This window comes from Panthera leo, chromosome A2 (assembly GCF_018350215.1).
Source record: "Panthera leo isolate Ple1 chromosome A2, P.leo_Ple1_pat1.1, whole genome shotgun sequence".
NCBI classification, from domain to species: Eukaryota; Metazoa; Chordata; class Mammalia; order Carnivora; family Felidae; genus Panthera; species Panthera leo.
Genome location: NC_056680.1, coordinates 60,677,731 through 60,697,498, shown reverse-complemented (window position 1 = coordinate 60,697,498; position 19,768 = coordinate 60,677,731). Strand labels below are relative to the sequence as shown.

Here is a 19,768-nt window from a genome sequence, read left to right as displayed (position 1 = left end):
GCCCCTGCTCCTGACAGCCTCCCGTGTGTCTGTCCTCAGTGCCAGGAAGGGAAGGTCTGTGACGTCCTTCTTGGGGACAAAATCTAGATCTATTAAACAGAACCCTGCGTGTCCTGCCTCCAGATGCTCACGAGGACAGGGGGATGGCGGACATGGTGCTAGGTTTGTGCAGGGGCCTGCTTGGTGCAGCTGGGGGGAAGGTCACAGGAGCCCTCCTCCCGTCGTGCTGTCTCTCCTGAACTGGTAAAGCCACACGGCTGTCCCAGAGGCTCCTTCGGCGTGGTGCTGCTTGCTGACGCCACAGGTGCCCAGCGTTCCTGGTGTCTGACAGCCCCCGGTGTCCCACACGGACCCTGGCAGGAGCGGGTCTCAGGGCAGCCACCCCTCTACACCAGGGGCCGCTTTCCCACAAACACCCAAAGGGCCAATAGGGCCAGACTCTGCCTTGGTCACGCCTACAGAGGTTACATGACTGTTCTTAAATGCCGAGTGACATGGTGTAACAGACCCCAGCCCGGCATCCTCAGCGGAACAGAAACTGCAGACGGTGGGGTCTAGGTTCATGGCCGAGGCGGGTGCGGGCTCACGCCTGGGCAGCAGCGCTCCCCAAGACCGGAGCCTCTCCTGGCCGCACATCGCACGGCAGGACCTATCAGTGCCGTCGCCTGGAGCACGTTACCTGTGCCTGACAGCTTTTGCCTGTTTCCTTCCTCTCTAGGATGCTCCCAGCACTCCCACTGAGTGCTGCTTTGGGGACAAACGAGGACACCACACGGAGCTTCCTGCCATCTCACTCCCTGCTCGGCTCCCAACGCCCCAGCGAGTGTCCTAGCCCAGGACAACGGAAATGCTGGAGGCAATGGTCATGCTGGCCTCCTCCCCATCCCTCCCCGGCCACCCTATCCTTGCCGGTCCCAGGGGCTGCATGGGGTCCCTTTCCACCTGGAGTGTGTACGGCACCGCCCAGGCCCCTAAGCCCCTGGGTGTGGCCTTCACATCCTGCCCCTTGTCTGCAGGGCATCCGTCAGCACAGGAACCACTTCCTGTTGCCAATGCCTGGCCCAGACCCATCGCCGCTAACAATGTCCCTTGTCACCCTCTGCGTGTGGTACTAGTGAACCTATGGGATTTTGAATCACAGAACGCGGTAAACGAATGCTCGGCTCCACCTGTAATGAGCTTAACTCATGTAAAGGTTGCCCTGGGCCAGCGGCCCCGTCTGCCCTCAGTGCCCTCGACAGGCCTCTACTCTAGCCCGTCTTCATCTCCAGAGAAGGTCCTTTTTTGGAAGACCAGCTTCACCACAGACGTGATGGTGGCAGCGGCCCCTCCAGCCCAGCCCTGTGCTCACCACCTGGGAGGGAGCACTCTGAAGGCAGGCCTGGGTCACCATATACAGGTCCCTTGAGGTCCGCTCAGAATACTTTGTTAAATGCCAGAAACTCGAGGTCTGAGATACGACTGGGCCTGTGAGCCCATCCTGGCCGGCCCCCCACGGCCTTACCTTCTTGCCCTCTGTGTCCCCGCAGTAAAACTGCTCGGCCTTGGTCTTGCCCATCACCACAGGGTCTGCAGCCTCGAGGTGGGAGGGGTTGGCCACCAGTGACAGGGTGATGTTCCTGTCGGTCACGCGGTTGATGCGCCGGTGGTACATGCCCAGATGGTACTTCACGTCCCCGGAACCCTGACACACAAACAGCAGTCTTGGCTCTTGGAGGGAGGGGTTCAGGCTGCTGTGCTACATCCAGTCCTAGGACTCCCAACCTGCAAAGGTTCTTCCCAGGACGGCTCCCGCCCATGGCACCGGGAGGAGGTCCTCTGCCAAGGAGCACATCCTGGACCCCCAGCAGGAGGCCTGGGGGTTGTTGCTGGGCCTCTGACCTGTGGCCGTCCCTCTTTTCTCAGAGAGGACGGCTCCGGGCACGTCCTCTATGAGTGGGGTGGAGTGGGGTGGAGCCCCCACCCCTGGAGGCCGTCCTGAGAAACACACGGAGAGGGGATCCCATGTGGGCTGAGCTGCGCCAGACGTTTCTGGGAGAAAGTGGGGGCCTCACCTCATCGGCAGCCTCCAGCTTTGAATCGAACTGGCAGAAGATCTGCTCCAGCTCCTTCCTGATGACATTGGCAAGCACGTTCAGCCGCCCCCTGGGACACAGAGACCGGTGAGCGGGGATCAGCTGCTCTGGGCACCTCAGGCCACGGTGTGGCAGGAGGCAGGAAGGCGGAAAACAGGCCGCTGCCCATGGGGAACACTCCACTAGCCCCTTCGGCTGCGGCCCCACATGGTCGGGGATGGGGGAGGCTCATGGGGACGGTCACCGGGGCGGGCACCTGTGGGGCATCCCCATGATCACGTAGTCCACTCCATTCTCACTGGACTTGTCGATGATGGTCTTGAGCGCAGGAATCAGCACCTCACACCCCTCCAGACCAAAGCGCTTCTCGGATGACCACTTTCGCTGCAGGAAATCCTCAAACCTGGACAGGGACCGAGTCACCCCGAAGAGCCAGGTCACCTGGGCCAGTGCGGCTCGCAGGGCCTGCAGCCCCACCTCCTGCAGCGACCCCCTGCCCTGAGCGCAGCCCCCACCTGGTAGACCGCACGAGCCTGGCCAGCAAGGTCCGCTTCTCCTCGTTGGTGAACTGCATGATCCCCGGTGTCTCAAACTTCTGCCGGATCCACTGGCACTGCTCCAGGTCATTGATGAACATGAACTCCACCCCGATGTGCTGACAGTACGCCATCTGCTTCACACACACAGACCCCATCAAGGCTGCTTGCCCAGGGCCGCTGGCCGCCCACCCAGCTATGAGGCCAGAACAGATGCAGCAGAGCCGGCTGTGACCCAGGGCAGAGACCAGGGTGGCGCCAGGCCTGGGTCCACGGCCCCCTCTCGCTGCCAGTGTGGCCGCAAGGTGCTTCCTTGGGGTCACGCTGTGCCCACTAAGCAGGGAGGGGCAGCGATAACCATGGGGCCACAGTGCTTCCCTTTGTGGCAGGAGGACGGAGGCACCTGCCAGGGGACCGGACGACTCTGGGAAGATAGCCTCCCTGAGCCCAAGGTCAGACTGTGCCTGGTGCCAAAAGAAAGAAGGGACCACACTGTTGGTAGGTGATGGAGCTCAATGGCCACCTAAGATTTGCAGGTGCTTAGGTTTTAAATTCAACTTTTAATGACTGCCTCCTCTTGGGAAGGCCGGGTCCTACAGCAGCGTGCTTGCACACATTGCAAAGCAAAGGGCCCTGAACAGAGTGAACGCATCCCATCCACGGTGCAGACGTTGCCACTGGGAGGGAGGCCGTGTGTCCTGTGGGAAGCATGGGCTCCCTGGACAGGAAATGGTGGCGGGGGACACAGGAAGGCCAGGAGGGCCCAGCCTCAGGGTGGGGGGCCTGGGCCCAGGCCCGTCTGTATCCTCCACCAGTTCAGGGTGAGAGTAAACCCCAAATCAACATATGAGCTAAAGAAGAAAGCACCTGGTGTGGCAACAGGGCTATTTTATGAACCCCAAAACGTCTCCAACAGCCACACCGTCCAAGCACTCAGTACCAGGTTCTGTCTGTGCCCCATCGGTTTTTACAACAGATACGGAGCCTACTGGCACAGGGCAGGGCAGGGACATGCCCCAGGCCCTTTGATCCTGTCATCTGGAAGAGTGCGCATCTCTGCACACTGCTCCATGATTGTGAAACAAAGGAAGGTTTGCCCTGAACTCAAAATAACAGCCAAGCACTACACACGCCATCATGCTAGCCAGGAGGAGGACGACCTTGTCTGGGGATGAAGAGGAAGCGAGCTGGGGAGGGCCTTGGTGCTTCGGATCAGTTCATCAGCCAGGTCAATGAGGGTGTCTCAGTGATAACAGAGGGTGCAAGAAGTCCGGGGCTGGGGCTGCTGGGCCGCCCTCCCTGACTGCACGGTTAGCACTAGCTTCACGGTGCCAGGCTGACCCACAGAACATGTAACACAGCCCAAACAGAGTGCCTCTGAACATGAACCCTCCTCTCTCAGCTTCAAAAAGGTCTTCCTGGGGTCCCAATACGATCTTCAAGGCCCAGAGAGAGGGGGAGTGAGATGGAGGGGAGGGTAGGAGTTAAGAAGGGGGGGAGGGGAGAACAGGAAGGAAAAGGGGAAGGAAGGAGGGAAAGAGGAAGAGGGAGAGATGGAGAGGAAAGCAGAAGAAGGGGGGAAAGGGGACAGGGAGAGGGAAGAGGGAGGGGAAGGAGGAGGGGAGGGAGAGAGGGGGGAGAGGAGGGGGAAGGGGGAAAGATGGAGGGGAAAACAGAAGAAGGGGGGGAAGGGGAGAGGGAAGAGGGAGGGGAAGAGGGAGAGGAAGGAGAGGCAGGGAGAAGGGGAAAGGAGGGGGAGGGAGGGGGAAGAGGGAGAGATGGAGGGGAAAGCAGAGGAGGGAAGGGGAAGGGAGAAGGGGAGGGGCAGGGAGAGGAAGAGGGAGGGAGAGGAAGGAAGAAGGGGCTAGAGGGAACAGGAGGGGGACAAAGAGAAAAGAGGAAGGGGGACAGAGGGTGAGGGCAGGGGAGAGAAGGACGAGGGGGAGGAAGGGGGCAGGGAGAGAGGAGAAGGGATGGAGAAGGAAGAAGGGGGCAGGGGAGGGGAGGGGGAAGGAGGAGGCAGGGGAGCTCTGGGCACAGGTGGGAAGAGGGCAATGACAGGTGCCCCTGACACCTGCTCACACCTGTGGGGCATAATTTCCCTGAGGGAACACTTAGAAGATCAAAGGAAAGATCAGGCAGAAACTAGAAACGAGTGAGGTCAGTGTGGGTTGAGCTACTAACTGGGACATGTGGTTACTGGGACCTGGACGCAGTTTTGTTTTTCCCATTCCTGGCTCCATCCCCAGGAGAAACAGCAGCGAGTTTGAGGGGTGGTTCTCAGCCTCTCTCCCTAGAAACAGGTGCCGAGTGGCCCTGGCTGCAAGCAGATCGTATAGCCCTGGGGCCCCAGGCCTGGCCTGTGGTTCTGGCAGCGCACGTGCGCCAGCAACCTAGTGTGGACAGGCGTGCGTGAACGTCCGCACCACCGGCAGGCAGGCAGGTCTGCTCAAATGCCTGGCCACCATGAGCACAGCACTGGGGTGGGGATGTGGGCACCCTGGGGTTGGGACACGCTATGGTCAAGGTCCCACACCTTAAGAGTGGGCTCCTGGGCTGAAAGAGAGCCGTGGGGCTCTGCTCCCTCCCAACGCCGGGGTCAGGGCCACCGGGGACTCCAGCCTGAGGAGGTCAAGCACAGGGCTCTGAACATCTCCACTGTGCTCTGGCAGGGGAGGAGGGCTGAGCTCCCCACTGGAGACCATCTCTGTGAAGGGAAGGAGGGGCAGATGCACAGCATGAGCTCCTGTGCCGACTGGTTCAGTCCCCGCCTTCCGGAGAAACCGTCAACTCTGAGATGGCTGAGGTGCCTGCGGGCAGGGGTGCAGCATGCACAGGCTCATCTGGATGAGGACAGGTCTACAAGGGGTGCTGTTTCTGGGGTCTAGACCAGGAGAGTGCCTGGTCAGGAATGTCCCAGAGAAACACAACATGAGCACACATGGAATTAAAATTTTTCTAATAGTGCTGAATGAGTCCTCAGACCATGTAGTGAAGTATCAACACGTCAGGTCTTTAATACTAAAAGGTTACTCAGATCCTCTGTACACTTCCAGTGCTCAACCGCCACAGGTGGCTGCTGGCCGCGTGTGCACAGAGCGGGTCTATACACTGCAGTCAAGGTGCACATGGAGGAAGAGGAGGGACCAAAAGTCCATTGCCTTGGCCAATCCTGCCCACCCCTCCCTGATGTCCACCTTCCCTCACGCTTCCCCGTGCTCACCTGTCCCCCATGCCCACCCCTCCCTGATGCCTGTCTCGCCCCAATGTCCACCCCTCCCTGCCATGCTCACCCCTCCCCCATGCCCACCCTCCCTGAGGTCTACCCTTCCCCCCTCCCCACCCTTCCCTGTGCTCACCTGTCCCCCATGCCCACCCCTCCCTGATGCCCACCCCGCCCCAATGTCCACCCCTCCCTGCCATGCCCATCCCTCCCCCATGCCCACCCTCCCTGAGGTCTACCTTTCCCCCGCTCCCCTCCCTTCCCTGTGCTCACCTGTCCCCCATGCCCACCCCTCCCTGATGTCTACCCTTCCCCTCCCACCCTTCCCTCCCACACTCACCTGTCCCCCATGCCCACCCCTCCCCATGTCCACACCCTCATGCTGGCACCAGGTCACCAAGTTTCTATATTTTACCCCACAGCCTAGAAGTGACGAAGACCAAACTGAGGTGCTGATGCCATAGGCCACTTGTCACAAGTTAGACAATGTCACCAATAGACACTCAGACCTTTCTAAGCCACCGTAGCCACATGTGGTACCACTGAAAGGAGCATTTTGATCAGACCCCACCGGCTGGAGTTGGGTCCCCATTGTCACACCTGAGTCACAGGGCTGGGGCTCTGGCTCAGTGGATGCAGGTGTCAGTGGTGGTTCTAGGGCCCAGCCTGCAGACCCGCTGCCCGGTGTCCTTCAGCTGGGGATTCCAGGAACGCCAGGTGCCACCCGTGATTCAGAGCGTGCGTGCCAGGCAGCACCCCAGAAGGCTGCACAAACCCGCGGGGAGCCCACTGCGGAGTAGTTTTTTTCTCAGTCTGTCTGAATGGGCAGTGTCTGCATATGGAGCCTCCCCCCACCCTGTGTAGACCGCGGGGCTGGACACCAGCAGCCAACAGCAGAGCCCTGTGTAGTCCCAGTGTGTGTGTGTGTGTGTGTGTGTGTGTGTGTGTGTGTGTGTGCGCGCGCGCGCAGTGCCCAGCAGGCTGTGAGGCCCAGCCCCAGAAAGGAGAAGGAAAAGAAGAAAACCACAGAAGGACCCTGTCTGGGGTGGGGACCTGCCGGGTGGCCTGGGGCTCGTTCCCAACGGGGCCCAGAAGGTGGAACTTGTGCTCTGGGGGACCTCACACTCCTGAAGCAAGCCACTGAGCTTGGGACGCACAGAAATGCTTTTTCTCTTCTATGGTTGATTGTAAAAATAAAAAGCATGAATCTTTATCTACAAAATAGCAAAAATGCTCCCCGTTACCTTACATTAAAAAACAAACAAACAGAAAACAAGACAAACAACTGCCTCATCTGGAGGCCCTCCCCCACCCCCTGCCTGCCCCCACCCCATCTGGAAGCCCCTGTATGTTCAGGTTTGCAGCAGGTGCACTGGGTTTCTGTGCACGCACCCTGTGCCCCCTCACCTCCAGCCGCCGGATGATCTCCCGCAGAGGAAGCGCTGACTCCTGTCCCCCGATGAACGTGGTCGTGGGCAGGTGGAAGACCTTGTCCAAGTCAGACTCATCCAGCCCATAGAATCCTGCATGGTGAGGAGAGAGGGGCACAGCCACACGGGGGCCATAGTTTATGGAAAGGGGAAGGGACTCCCCAGGGGAGAGAAAAGAGAAGAGCAAAGGCATAAAAACCTCTGATATATATGAAAATAAGTAATGTCTTATAGCTAGGAACACAAACTTTAGCAACAAACAGCTGTAAACATTACTGGTGTGGTAGTTAAACAGGAAAAACGTCCATATTATGTGTGTACTAGTCCAGTGAACCAGTTTCTCATAATTTAGGAAGCACTGTACTTCAAGGTCCCAAAGACATAAATTTTGACTTAGAAAGGCACTGGGTAAGTTAATCAGAAAGCAAAAGAGAAGCAGTTAAGGGAGGAATTCAGGTAGACACTGAAGAACTGGTGTAGAATAGGGCCAGGACCTTTTGTGCAGAGGTGGCGGGCGGGGCTGGGGGGGCTGGGGGACCGGGGGACTGGGGCATGAGGGCACAGGCCGCGGCCGCCCTGGACGAAGGTGTCCCTCCTTTCTAGGAACCGCACATCTGCACCCATCCTGCAAGTGGAAGTGCACAGGTACCCCAGTACCACACCAGCAAGGACCTGCTGACTAACCGCTAGTATTTTCTACGTTGCCAACCACACAAGGCGCCTCTGTATCTGAAAGTGTATTTCAAACTGACAAAAACGTGAAGGGAGGGCTCTTTCTCAGGCATGACAGGCTTGTTTCGTGTCAAGGTAAGTGTCACGGGGAGGAGACCTGGCAGACTGTCGGGTAACACAGCAGGCAGGGTCACTTCACACCAGCATCCCAGATGCCAGGACGGACAGGGAAGCTCTACGCCAGCGCGCCGCGGTCTCTGTCACCTGGCTGTGCAAGGTCAGACTGTGTCCTGGTTTCTGCCTACCCAAGTGGCAACAAGACGCGACAGCCCAGTATAGGACTCAGGCAGTTGCCGGCAAATACGGTTGTGTGTCTGAACTGCTGGGAGGTTTGTAAAATTGTATATTTCCAGGCCCCATCCCCAGAGCTGACTCACTGGCGGCACATGGGCCAGGAGTCCCCCGGTGTTCCCATTCAAGCTGCCATGGGAACCACAGCCTTTATGTCTTTAACAATTCTGTACACGTTTTGTAAGACTTCAAAGCAAATTCTGTTTTTCAAACACTTTTTGCTTTTTTGCTGGCTTTTTCACGTGGGGGTGGCAATGGCAGCAGTGGTGTGGGTGACCCCATGCGTCCGTGTCCTGCCGCTATTCTACCAACAATGAGGACAGGTCATCGTATAGGTCCAGGGAGGCTCTGGGCATTCACAGCCCAGCGCGCGGCAGTCACGGGGGGCAGCCAAAGTCATTTGGGCGCGGGGAGAGGGGCATTCTCCCTAGCTGATGAAAACACCAGGCGTGGCTACTCTCGGGAACATTCTGACCCGGAGACCCTCAGCCTGCCATGACCTTTTAGCATAAGGTGCCCCTGGCCTCAGCACGGCTCTTTGCCTCCATCACCTAATCTGAACACTCTGGGGCTGTCCCAGTGAGCCTCTGCACGGCCAGCCCTGTTTCACGTGAGAAACGGAACCTCAGACACCTATTTCCAGGAAGGTGGAGCAGACATCTTCGTATCTCTTTCCCACTAACCGCAACTAGAAACCCAGACATCCTACATAAAATGTAAGACAATGTCAAAGGGTGGAGAAGAAGGCTGACCAGCCAGTGAGGTCCCCGGATTTGCTTCTGGGCTCCCATACCCCAGACGTGGGGCAAAGAACCAGAGATCTGTGAACTCCTGCAAATGCAGACAAAAAAAAGCCCCAATCAGAGACACTCTAAAGGGTCAGGAGAGGGGCAGCCGAGCAGGACAGAGAGCTTTGACAATGACAGCTCTATTCTACCCAAGCACACAGACCACACCCTTGCCAGGCTGCCATGCATGCCAATCTCTGGCCCCGTCCCAAGGCTTCAGGCCCAGGATGGAGCTCAGGCTTCACTCCCTCCAGGAGGTTGTGCACAAGCCCACTTCCCCATCTTAGTGTCAGCAGGGTCTGTGGGGACCGGGATGCGCACCCCAAGCTGGCAGTGAGGAGGCAGCCCCTCCCTGCCGCAGCAGTGTGCAGACGGGCCCTGCTGTCACAGAGCTCCGAGTGAGACTCCAAGTCTGGTAACACCCACACGTCCTGGTCTCAATAAAAGAATCCGTCACAACAAGAACACTGCAGACTGAATGAAGAAAGACAAGCAACAGACACCAGCAGCCGGTGGCATGGACGCTGGGGATTACCTGGCGGATGCTCCCCAGGAGCCGTCCTCAGACGACTTTGGTTAGCAATGAGAATGTGACAGAGACAGTGGGGAACCAAGTCTCTGCAAAGACTGGGGACGCCAAGAAGGACCAGATGGGAAATTCTGAAACTGCAAAATGCAATAGCCCTGAGTTAAAGCTGGCAGATAGGCTCAGGGGCAGAATTAGGGTCACAGGATTGGGGACCCTGAAAACAGAACAGTAGAAATGAAGTAATGTGAAAGAGAGAGAGAAAGCAGACTGGGGAATGAACGAAGAAAGCCCCGGAGACACGTGACATAAAACAAGAGACTGTGTTGTGCCCACGAATCCCAGAAGGGGAGGAGGGAGAGGGAAGCTGAAAAAAGGGACTTGGAAAATAATGGCTGAAATGCCCCAAACATGGCCACAGACTTCAACCCAAAGATTCAAGACGTAGTACGAACTCACACAAGAAACCCAAGTACGACCACGCCAAAACACGGCATAAACTTCTCAAAATTAAAGATGAAGAAAGAGTCTCAAAAGTAGCAGGAGTCCAGGACACCTCACCTGGAGGGAAAAACCACTTGCATGACTGAGGGTTTTGCATCAGGAACAAGGGGGAAGAGTGGGGTCCGCACACTTTTCCAGAGCATGAGGAAAGAGCTGTCTCCCTAGAACCCCATGTGCCGGGTTTAACACGCTTTAGGAACGAAGGGGAAATGGAGATATCCTCAGTTACAGGGAATGAAGAGAGTCTATCACCTAAGGAATAGCTATTGGAGGTGCTCTACAAAGAAAGGAGGTGATGTCAAAAGGGCTCTTAAACACTAGGAGGAAGCTAGGACACGGAAGGCAAAACACAGGCAAACAAACCAGATTTCCTTCTCCTCCTGGGTCTTCTAAGTTTGGTTTGATGTGATGCCAAACCTCTGACCTGCCTGATGTGGTTCTAAATGTAGGCAGAGTAAGTATTCAAGACAATTTTACTTTAAATGGGGAAGCTAAAGGGACGTACAGGGAGGTGCACTTTCTACACTTCACTTGAACTTGTAACATGGCGACACCAGTAGGTTATGGTAAGTTCTATATACATAATATCATACCTAGACAACCACAGAAAAGCAGAAAAAAACTACTAAAAACATGAAAATATGACCAAAAATACTATATATAAATAAAAGTGAAAAAAAAATTTTTTTTTTTAACATTTATTTATTTTTGAGACAGAGAGAGACAGAGCATGAACGGGGGAGGGTCAGAGAGAGAGGGAGACACAGAATCTGAAACAGACTCCAGGCTCTGAGCTGTCAGCACAGAGCCCGACGCGGGGCTTGAACTCACGGCCGCGAGATCATGACCTGAGCCGAAGACGGCCGCTTAACCGATTGAGCCACCCAGGCGCCCCAATAAAAGTGAAATTTTAAAATGTAGGCTTGGGGTACCTGGCTGGCTCAGTTAGAAGAACATGTGACTCTTGATCTCGGAGTTGTGAGTTCGAGCTCTATATTGGGTGTAGAGATTACTAAAAAACGTAAGTAAACGTTAATAAATAAATAAATAAAATATAGGCTTAAAAATCCATATGAAGTCAGGAAAAAGAGCCAAGAAATGAAAAAGAAGACAAACAGAAAAGAAAGAATAGGAAGTTAGACTTAAGCTCTAGCATAACAATAATTACATTAAATATAAATGACCTAAATACACCAATTAGAAGACAGAGATTGGCAGAGTGGATTAAAAATCAAACAAACAAAAAAACAGGACCCAACTATATGCTTGTCTAAGAAATCCACTTCGACTATAATCTTACGGGCAGATTAAAAGTAAAAGGATGAAAAAAGATATATCATATAAACCCAAGCAACAGCAGAAGTGGCTCTATTATTACCAGCTAAATTAGACATCACAACAAAGAAAGTTAATAGACACAGAGGGAGCATGACATAACGATAGGTCAATCCACCTAGAAAATACAGCAATCCTAATTGCACATGCACTCAACAGTGGAGCTACAAAATATATGCACCAAAAACTGAGGACCAAAAGGAGAAACAGAAACTCACAACTATAGTTGGAGACTTCAACTCTTCTCTCTCAGTAATTCATTGAAAAAGTAAATAGACAAGGATGTAGAAGGACTCAAGAACTATCGACCAACAGGATCTAATGGGCACTGACAGGACATTTCACCTATCAGTAGCAGGACACACGTTCTTTCTAAGTGCCCATGGAACTCAAGACAGACAACACCCTGGGCCATAAAAAATCCTCAACAAGTTTAGCGGAATTGAACAGAGTGCACCCTCTAACCACAAATGAGTCAAATTAGAAATCAGTAACAAAAAGACAAAAGGAATGTCTCCAAATTATTGGAAATGAAACAACATGACCCTAAATAATCCACAGAGCACAGAAGAAGTATTAAAGGGTATCAATACAATGACCTGAATGAAAAAGAAATACAACATATTGTGGGACAGCTAAATTTATAGTAGTAAACACACACATTAAAGAGAGAAAAAGTCTTAAGTCAGTAATATAAGCTCCAACCACAAGAACCTAGAAAAGGAGGGGGGAAACCCCACACAGAAAGCAGAAGGAAATAAAGATAAAAGAAATCAATTGAAATCAACTGAAATTGAAAATAGCAAACAACAGAGAAGAATCAGTGCAACAAGAAGCTGGTTCTTTGAAAAGATCAATAGCACTGACAAACCTTTAATAAGACTAACAAAGAAAAAGACAGAAATTACCAATATCAGGAATAAAAGCGGCTATCAATACAGACCCTGCAGAAATAAAAAAGATACTTAGGGAATACTACAAACAACTCTATACATGTACAATGTATACTTGACAACTCATATGAAATGAACCAGTTCTAGAACAATACAAACTGCATTACTCACCTGATATGAAACAGATAATTTGCAATATCTCTACCACTATTAAGGATATTGAATTCATAAATAAAAAGTTTCTGAAAAAGCAATCTCCAAACCCGATGGTTTTTTTTTGAGAATTCTAGAAAATGTTTAAGCACTTTTAAAAAATGTTTATTTATTTTTGAGAGAGAGGGGAGAGAGAATCCCAATCAGGTTCCGAGCTGTCAGTGCAGAGCCTGATATGGGGCTCGATTCCACAAACTGGGAGATCATGACCTGAGCTGAAATCAAGAGTCAGATGCTTAACCCACTGGGCCACCCAGGTGCCCCTCTACCGAATGTTTAAAAAAGAATGAACGCCAATATATGCAATCTCTTCCAAAACAGAAAACAGAAAAGAAAAAAAAAAAAAAAAAAAAAACACCTCATTTTATGAGGCTAGAATTACCCTGACACAAAGAGCAGACAAAGACAGCTGAAAAAGAAAATTACAGACGAATCTCCCTCATTAATACGAATACAAGAAATGCACAGTTGCAGGAATATGTATAAAAAATTATAACCAAGAGAAGTTTGTTCTAGCAATGCATGCTGGGTTCAATATTTGAAAATCAATCAATGTAATCTACCATACTCTCAGGTTAAAGAAGAAAAATCATACGATTGTATCAACAGATACAGAAAATTTTCACTCTTCCTCATAAATAACAATAAGCAAAAATAGGAATAGAAAGGAACTTCCTCAACTTGATAAAGAGCATCTACAAAAAAATCCGTGGCTAATATTATACTTGGTGATGAAAGACTGAAGGCTTTCCCCCTAAGACCAGAAACAAGGCAAATATGTACATTCTCAGCACTCTTACTCAACACAGTGCTCTAAGTTCTAGCTAGGGCAATTAGGCACGAAAAGGAAATAAAAGACACACGGATTGGAAAGGAAGAAATAATTGTTCCTATTGTCAGGTGACATGATTATCTACACAGAAAATCCTAAATACTCTACAAAAAAAAAAAAAAAAAAAAAGTCCTAGAATAAGCGAGCTCAGAAAGGCCACAGGATACAACATAAATGCAAAAATCAATTCTATTTCTAGATATTGGTAATGATACGTAGACACTAACATTAACAAGAAAAAAAGTCTTGGGTATAAATCTAACACAACACATACAGAACTGGTAAGCTGAAAACTACAAAAAGCTGATGAAAGAAATCAAAAAAGATCTACATAAATGGAGAGGCATACAACATTCATGGACTGGGAGGCAATGGAGTAAAGACAGAAAATCTCTTTAACCAAGCTGTAGGTTTAGCACCATCGTTACCAAAATGTCAGCAAGTCGCTCTGTAAACGCAGACAAGCCTTTTTTCAGATTTAAATGTAAAATGCAAACCTAGAAAAACCACTAGAAAAATACACAGGAGACAATCTTCAGGTTCGTAGGCTTGGCAACGAAAGCACAATCCATCAAAGGGAAAACTGACAAACCAGACCTCATCAGAATTTAAAAATTTGCCTCTCAAAAGACTCTATGAGCCAAAGAATGGGAACCACGTGAAGGTCCCTTAATGAGTAAGGAGTGGACACAACGGTGAGAGCCCACGGCAAGGGGTGCCGCTCAGCAAGGAGGGACAAGCTGGAGTGACAGAGTGGCCTGGATCAAACCTAGAAAATTCACGTTGACTGAAAAATGCCAAATCCAAAATGCGACGTATTATGGCTGCATTTGCATAACACCCTGAAATGATGAATCACAGAAATGGAGATCAGGGTGGTGGCTGCCAGGGGTTCCACGGGGTGGGATGGAGGGGAAGCAGTTGGGGCTGAGAAGGGCAGCAGGAAGGACCCGAGGTGACGTGTGGCCACACTGGCACGGGGGACCCCTGTGAACTCTTAGAGCTGCTGTGAATCTACAGCGATCTCACAAGTGCAATCAGGATGAGAGTCACAGCTATGGGACAATGGAGGAAAAAGAGACCCTCTGAGCGCCAGCTGGCATGGGTAAGACTGGCCACTGGTGGGGGGTGGGGGGGATGACGACAGGCAGATGGCCCCCAGCACCTCACTCTGGATTCCTCAAAGGCGCTTTGCCCAGAAGCACAGGTCACTGAGGATTCCTTACTCGATGAAGTACGTGTTTACAGTACTTCAGGTGTCCTTCACACACGGGAAGATCAAAGAGAGACCTTGTCCAAAATGCCCGGGAAGCAGAATCTGAAAGAATCCAGAGCCCCGTGGAAGGCACAGCACGGAAGGTGGTGAGGAGGAGCCGACATGCACAACATCGTGTGGCGTCAGGCCCCGCCGGCCCCGGCAGGAGCCACAGGCCACCTGCACCGGACAAGCCCAGCGAAGCAGCGGCCACAAACTCCAGGAGGTGAAAATGGACAGGGACAGAGACGACACAGAAGTGGCTCCCCCTGCTGGGTGACAGCCGAATGATGGGACAATCAACAGTCAACTTTCCCCAAATGGCATGCTGGGAAAAGTTGCACATCCTGCTGAAATGAAGTCCTCTGCTCAAGAAAGGGGAGAGGCTCGTTGTTTTCCTACCTCCTACGGTTAGCATTCGGAGTCGTTCCTTGAAAACTGCAAGGTCTGAGAGGCAGAGTGAGGTGGCGTGGGTGAGCGCAGGAGGAAAAAGACAGCAAGAGTTAGTTGAGGACCCAGACACCCCAACCCTGCACCATCACCATGGTCACGGGGAACACAGACACCATCACACAGACAGACACCAAAAGGGAACAGGGTGGGGCTTGGGGGCTGAGAGCTGCTGGGGTAAGTGTGGAAACCTCTCAGGAAGAGCAGGAGTGAGGGGATCCTGAGGGAGGGATGTGGGCCAGCCACCGCAGTAGCGGCAAGACATTCTCCCGACCCGTCCCGTCCTGTCTGGAAGAAGCAGCTGACACAGGCCTCTCCTGGGACGTCAGACCCACCCAACCCAGCTGGCTTTGGGAACAGAAAAGGAGAAGGCCTAATGTCTAGCATACCGTCCTCAGAATCCGGAACACCAGGCAACAGACCAGACCTACACCTCCAGACTCTGATGGGTCCTAGAGGACACATACAGGTCCTCGGTCCCCCCCCCTTGGCTAGACGGCAGAGCTGGGGGGGAGCCCAGCTGCAGAGAACCACCCAGGGGGCCTACACATGGCTCCCGCTGCAAGCTTTTCAGTGCTTGTACCGTTCCTGGCGCTTTCCAGGCCACTGGCGAAAACCCACACGTTCGTCTGGATGCACAGAGCACCTTTCTGACCCTGGTCACCCAGCAGGGGGCATGAGCCTGGGGAGGTTCGTGGCAGCGGGGCACCCAGGCCTGACGGTCACTGCAGCTGGTCCCTGCCCTGGGAGTGCAGAGGAAGGCCAGTGGATGCCGTCTTGGGGGCTGAGAGTGAAAACTCTGAGGCAGGGCAGGCAGGACCCCTGCTCTGGGTGGTAAGCCCCCCTCCCCACCCACAGGGACAGCAGCACCCAGCAAAGACCACAGAGCCGGTGGCTCTTAAGACAACAGATCGTCGAGTTCTGCACAGAAGTGCGGATACTCGGCTTGGGCAAGAATAAAGAATCTTCATTTTTCTCCTTCTATCCTCAGAATTAAGACACAGGACCACACCAGGCGGCCACCCCCACCCAACAGGGAAATGTAGGGGGCCACATCTGTTAACAATCTACAGGCAACACACGAAATGTCCTGAAATGTTTACATTTGTTCACTCTGTACTGGTTATGTGGACGTGTTCAGTTTCATCTGTACTTCTTTGTCTTTTTAAAATAAAACGTGAACAAAGACACCAGCTGAAGGTGAGTGGAGGGGCAGCGGCATTCTGGTTGTCATTTACAGAAAGTGCATGGGGGCCCTAGCTATCCACACGTGACACCACGCTGGACGTAGAGAGGCTGGGATTCAGCCATGGTGCCCCGGGGCGTCCAGCAGGACACCTCTGCAGGGCACGGCCCCTGTGGCCCTGGCTTGACTCCAGCCTGATTCCCAGCTCTTCACTCGGGTGTCTGGTGGCTCCGCACGCCACACATGGCAGTCCCTAAACATTAAGTGAATTGTTCTCTGTTGCTCTGAAATTAGGAAAGTTGACTAAAAAATCAACTCTATTTTAGTTATTCTCCCCGGCCATCAAGGGAGCACAACTGGCCCTGGGGGATGTGGAGTGGTGGAGCAGGTGGGGAGGACCAAGAGGACCAGGAGGATGGGCAGAGAGGCCCCATTGCTGGAGCAGGTGGGGAGGACCAGGAGGAACAGGAGTATGGGCAGGGAGGCCCCATCGCTGGAGCAGGTGGGGAGGACCAGGAGGATGGGCAGGGAAGCCCCATTACTGGAGCAGGTGGGGAGGACCAGGAGGACCAGGAGGATGGGCAGAGAGGCCCCATTGCTGGAGCAGGTGGGGAGGACCAGGAGGACGGGCAGGGAGGCCCCATCGCTGGAGCAGGTGGGGAGGACCAGGAGGACGGGCAGGGAGGTCCTGTCCCCCACTAATGCACTCAAGCATCAATGTTGCCGTGATCTTGCACTTCTGACTTGGCTCTGTAACTGCAGACATACCTCGCGTTGTTGGACTTCACAGACAGGATCCGTCTAACAAATTTTAGAAGTTGACACATTTGTGGCAACTTTGCACCAGCAAGTCTATGGGCCCTGTTTGTCCAACGTATTTGTGCACTCCCTGTCTCTGTGTCACATGGTGATTCTCACCGTTTCCAACTTTCCACTGTGACTGTGGTCTGGATGTGAGGAAGGCCGGACGGCACTTTTCAGCATAAGGTATTCCGAACTAAGGTGCGCACGTGGCCTTTACTCACAGTGCTCCACTGCACACTCACAGTGTGAACGCTTCTGTGCAAACGCGCAGGGAGCCAAAGCGCTCACGGGGCAGGCTTCAGTGTCACACCAATTTTCCTGTGCAGGTCTGGAGCTGAGCTCGAGGGGGCTCCAGCCACGTCCCCCCCGCCCCACCCCAGCCCTGCACTGAACTCAAATGTGAACAATGGTGGCAAACAGGAGCAGCGCCATGAGGTTCTTCCCTGCTCTTTACAGATTTTGTCTCGGGCCCCCTTTAATTGTGTTTAAATCTCACACCAAGGCAGAACCGCACACAGGCGAGGCAACGTGGCTGCGTCCACAGTCCGTAGCGAAGATGGCAATGCCCCGACGCCACAGGACTCTCTATCTAGACCTTTCCATCCGTCACACCCTGATCCATCTTTCCCACCAAGCAGAAGAGGTCTCACTAGGAAACCCAATCCTGTCTGCACCCCCCACGGTCTCCCCTGGGGTTCAAGGTGGACCGTGTGCCGGGGCATCTCAGGTCAGCGCTCCGGACTCTCCTCCACAGACGTGGGGTTGACGGTACAACTTGACACAGATGAACATGCGTTACTGGGGCCCACCTGGGACACCTGGCTCCCCGCAAAAGGTGGGAAAAGGTGCCCCGTTCCCAGTAATCACCTACCCAACTGTGGCCTCATTCAGAAACTGTACCAACATTAGTGTAAATTTAAAATCGTAGTTAAAATAATCATGTCCTCAACAACGTTCCTGCCACACTGGCGGTGTTGTGTGCGCCACATCCGGCATAACCCTGGAGCCCTGGCTGTCCAGGAGCACTGTTGGCCACAGAGCCTGCTGGGACGGGTATGAGCCTGGCTACTGGTATCTGTTTATTCAGGTGCTGGAAGGCACGAGACGGTAGGGTACAGACCCTAGGCCAGCATTTCCCCTTCTCAATACTGGCCAAGGGGCAAGAGCTTCGTGGAAACTATTTCACATAATCCACTTTCTTTAAAATAAAAAAACAACTCTGAGTGGACACGAGCCATGCCGGCACCGCACACGAGTTCAGCACGGGACACCGCGTGCTGTCTGCCTCCGGGGCCCACGCCTGCCCAGCGCTGTGCCCCCTCCCACGTGATTCTTCAGCAGAACGTACTCTCAAACATGTGTGGAGCGAGCTTCTCCCCAGCCTCGGTTTCCCCATAAGAGAATGGACAAATTGTGCTCACCTCCACAAGGAGAGGTCAGCCTGGAGGAGGTGCGAGAGGGTCCCAGGCCCAGGGAAGCTGCCGCGTGACCGGGTGGTGCGTCCCCAAGACCTCCACGTGGAACGTGCAGGCCACCCTACTCCGGCTGTGGCTCTGGGCTCCCTCACCACTCCTGACTCCGGTGTGACCCCAGGCTGCCTGCCCGCTCAGTTGCTCTCATTGTGACCACGAGGTCTGACAGCTACTTACGTCAGAAGACTGCTAAGCACCGCACTAGCTCATACTCCCACGGAGCTCAGGAAGCTCCAGGCAGCATTCTAACGAGTTTATCTAATTCTGCAACAGCCTCACGGATGAGGAGATGGAGGTGCACAGCCGCTCCCACCAAGGGGGCTGGTGCTGAGGCCAGGCCCGTAGCCCAGAGGAGACCATGGGCATGTTAGCGCCTGTGTCTGGGTCCATGAGCAGCGGTCAGGCTGGACGGGCTGTTTTCCTGAAGACCTGCACGTGCCAAACTGACATTCCTGCAGATTTATTTCCAGTGTTTGCACGTAAAGCAAGAACTCAGCACAACTATTCCGTGCTGATGCTCAACTTCACACAAGCACAAATGCCCAGGGACACTATTCTAAGATGGAATATTAAGGGGAGGCCACAGCAGCCCAGAAAGAACTGGAAAGCATGATGCAAGCCCTGCCCCGACCCCCACCTCTGCCCCGGGCCAGTGCTGTGAACAGACACCGAAGAGTCCACAGGCTTCCCACCCTGCACAGACCAGCCAGGGGACCTGTAAGCATCCTGTGCCGGAGCCCGCAGGATGCAGCTGGGTCCTGGCCTGACCAGCCTCACATGGGGCAGAGCAGAGCTGCGCGCCCCCCTCCCTGCAGTGATAATGAGAGCCCAGAACCAGCAGGAAAGGTCCACTTTAATACCAAGCACCCTGCCAGCACGGATGCCCCCAGACGGGATGCGGTGTCAGGTGGGAGATGGCAGCCCCCACCTCCCGCGTCTGGGAACACTAGCCTCCGAGGCCCTCACTGGTCTCTGGGAGAGAGGCCCCAGGCCCCCAGCTGGCCCCGGGCGGCTCGCCTGCCTTCCACACCTGGAGGGGACTCCCTGGGGAGGAGTGGAGGCGCCAGCCAGGGCTTCAGGACAGGCAAGCATTGGTAGAGTAGGGCCTGAGTGCTGCAGGGTGGCGAGGAAAGGGAGGAAGCCCTGCACCCCCAGCAGCGTTTCTCCAGTGGAGACAGCAGCGATTCGGTCTGAAACCTAGCCTACGGGGTGCCGGGACACTA

At 53.8% G+C, this 19,768-nt stretch overlaps 1 protein-coding gene across 3 annotated transcripts in view; it reads right to left on the bottom strand.

Annotated features, from left to right (window-relative positions):
- Positions 1–19,768, bottom strand: part of OGDH (oxoglutarate dehydrogenase) — a 65,906-nt gene that overhangs the window by 17,204 nt on the left and 28,934 nt on the right. For 2 of the 3 annotated variants that reach the window (XM_042913261.1, XM_042913267.1), the window contains exons 5-9: positions 7,242–7,357; positions 2,591–2,745; positions 2,332–2,478; positions 2,055–2,145; positions 1,505–1,684 (exon numbers count right to left, since the gene is read on the bottom strand). In XM_042913261.1, coding sequence (XP_042769195.1) covers positions 1,505–1,684; positions 2,055–2,145; positions 2,332–2,478; positions 2,591–2,745; positions 7,242–7,357 — 689 coding nt within the window. Of the gene's footprint in view, positions 1–1,504; positions 1,685–2,054; positions 2,146–2,331; positions 2,479–2,590; positions 2,746–7,241; positions 7,358–18,494; positions 18,584–19,768 lie in introns of those variants that run through there. The other variant, XM_042913273.1, reaches the window with a different exon arrangement.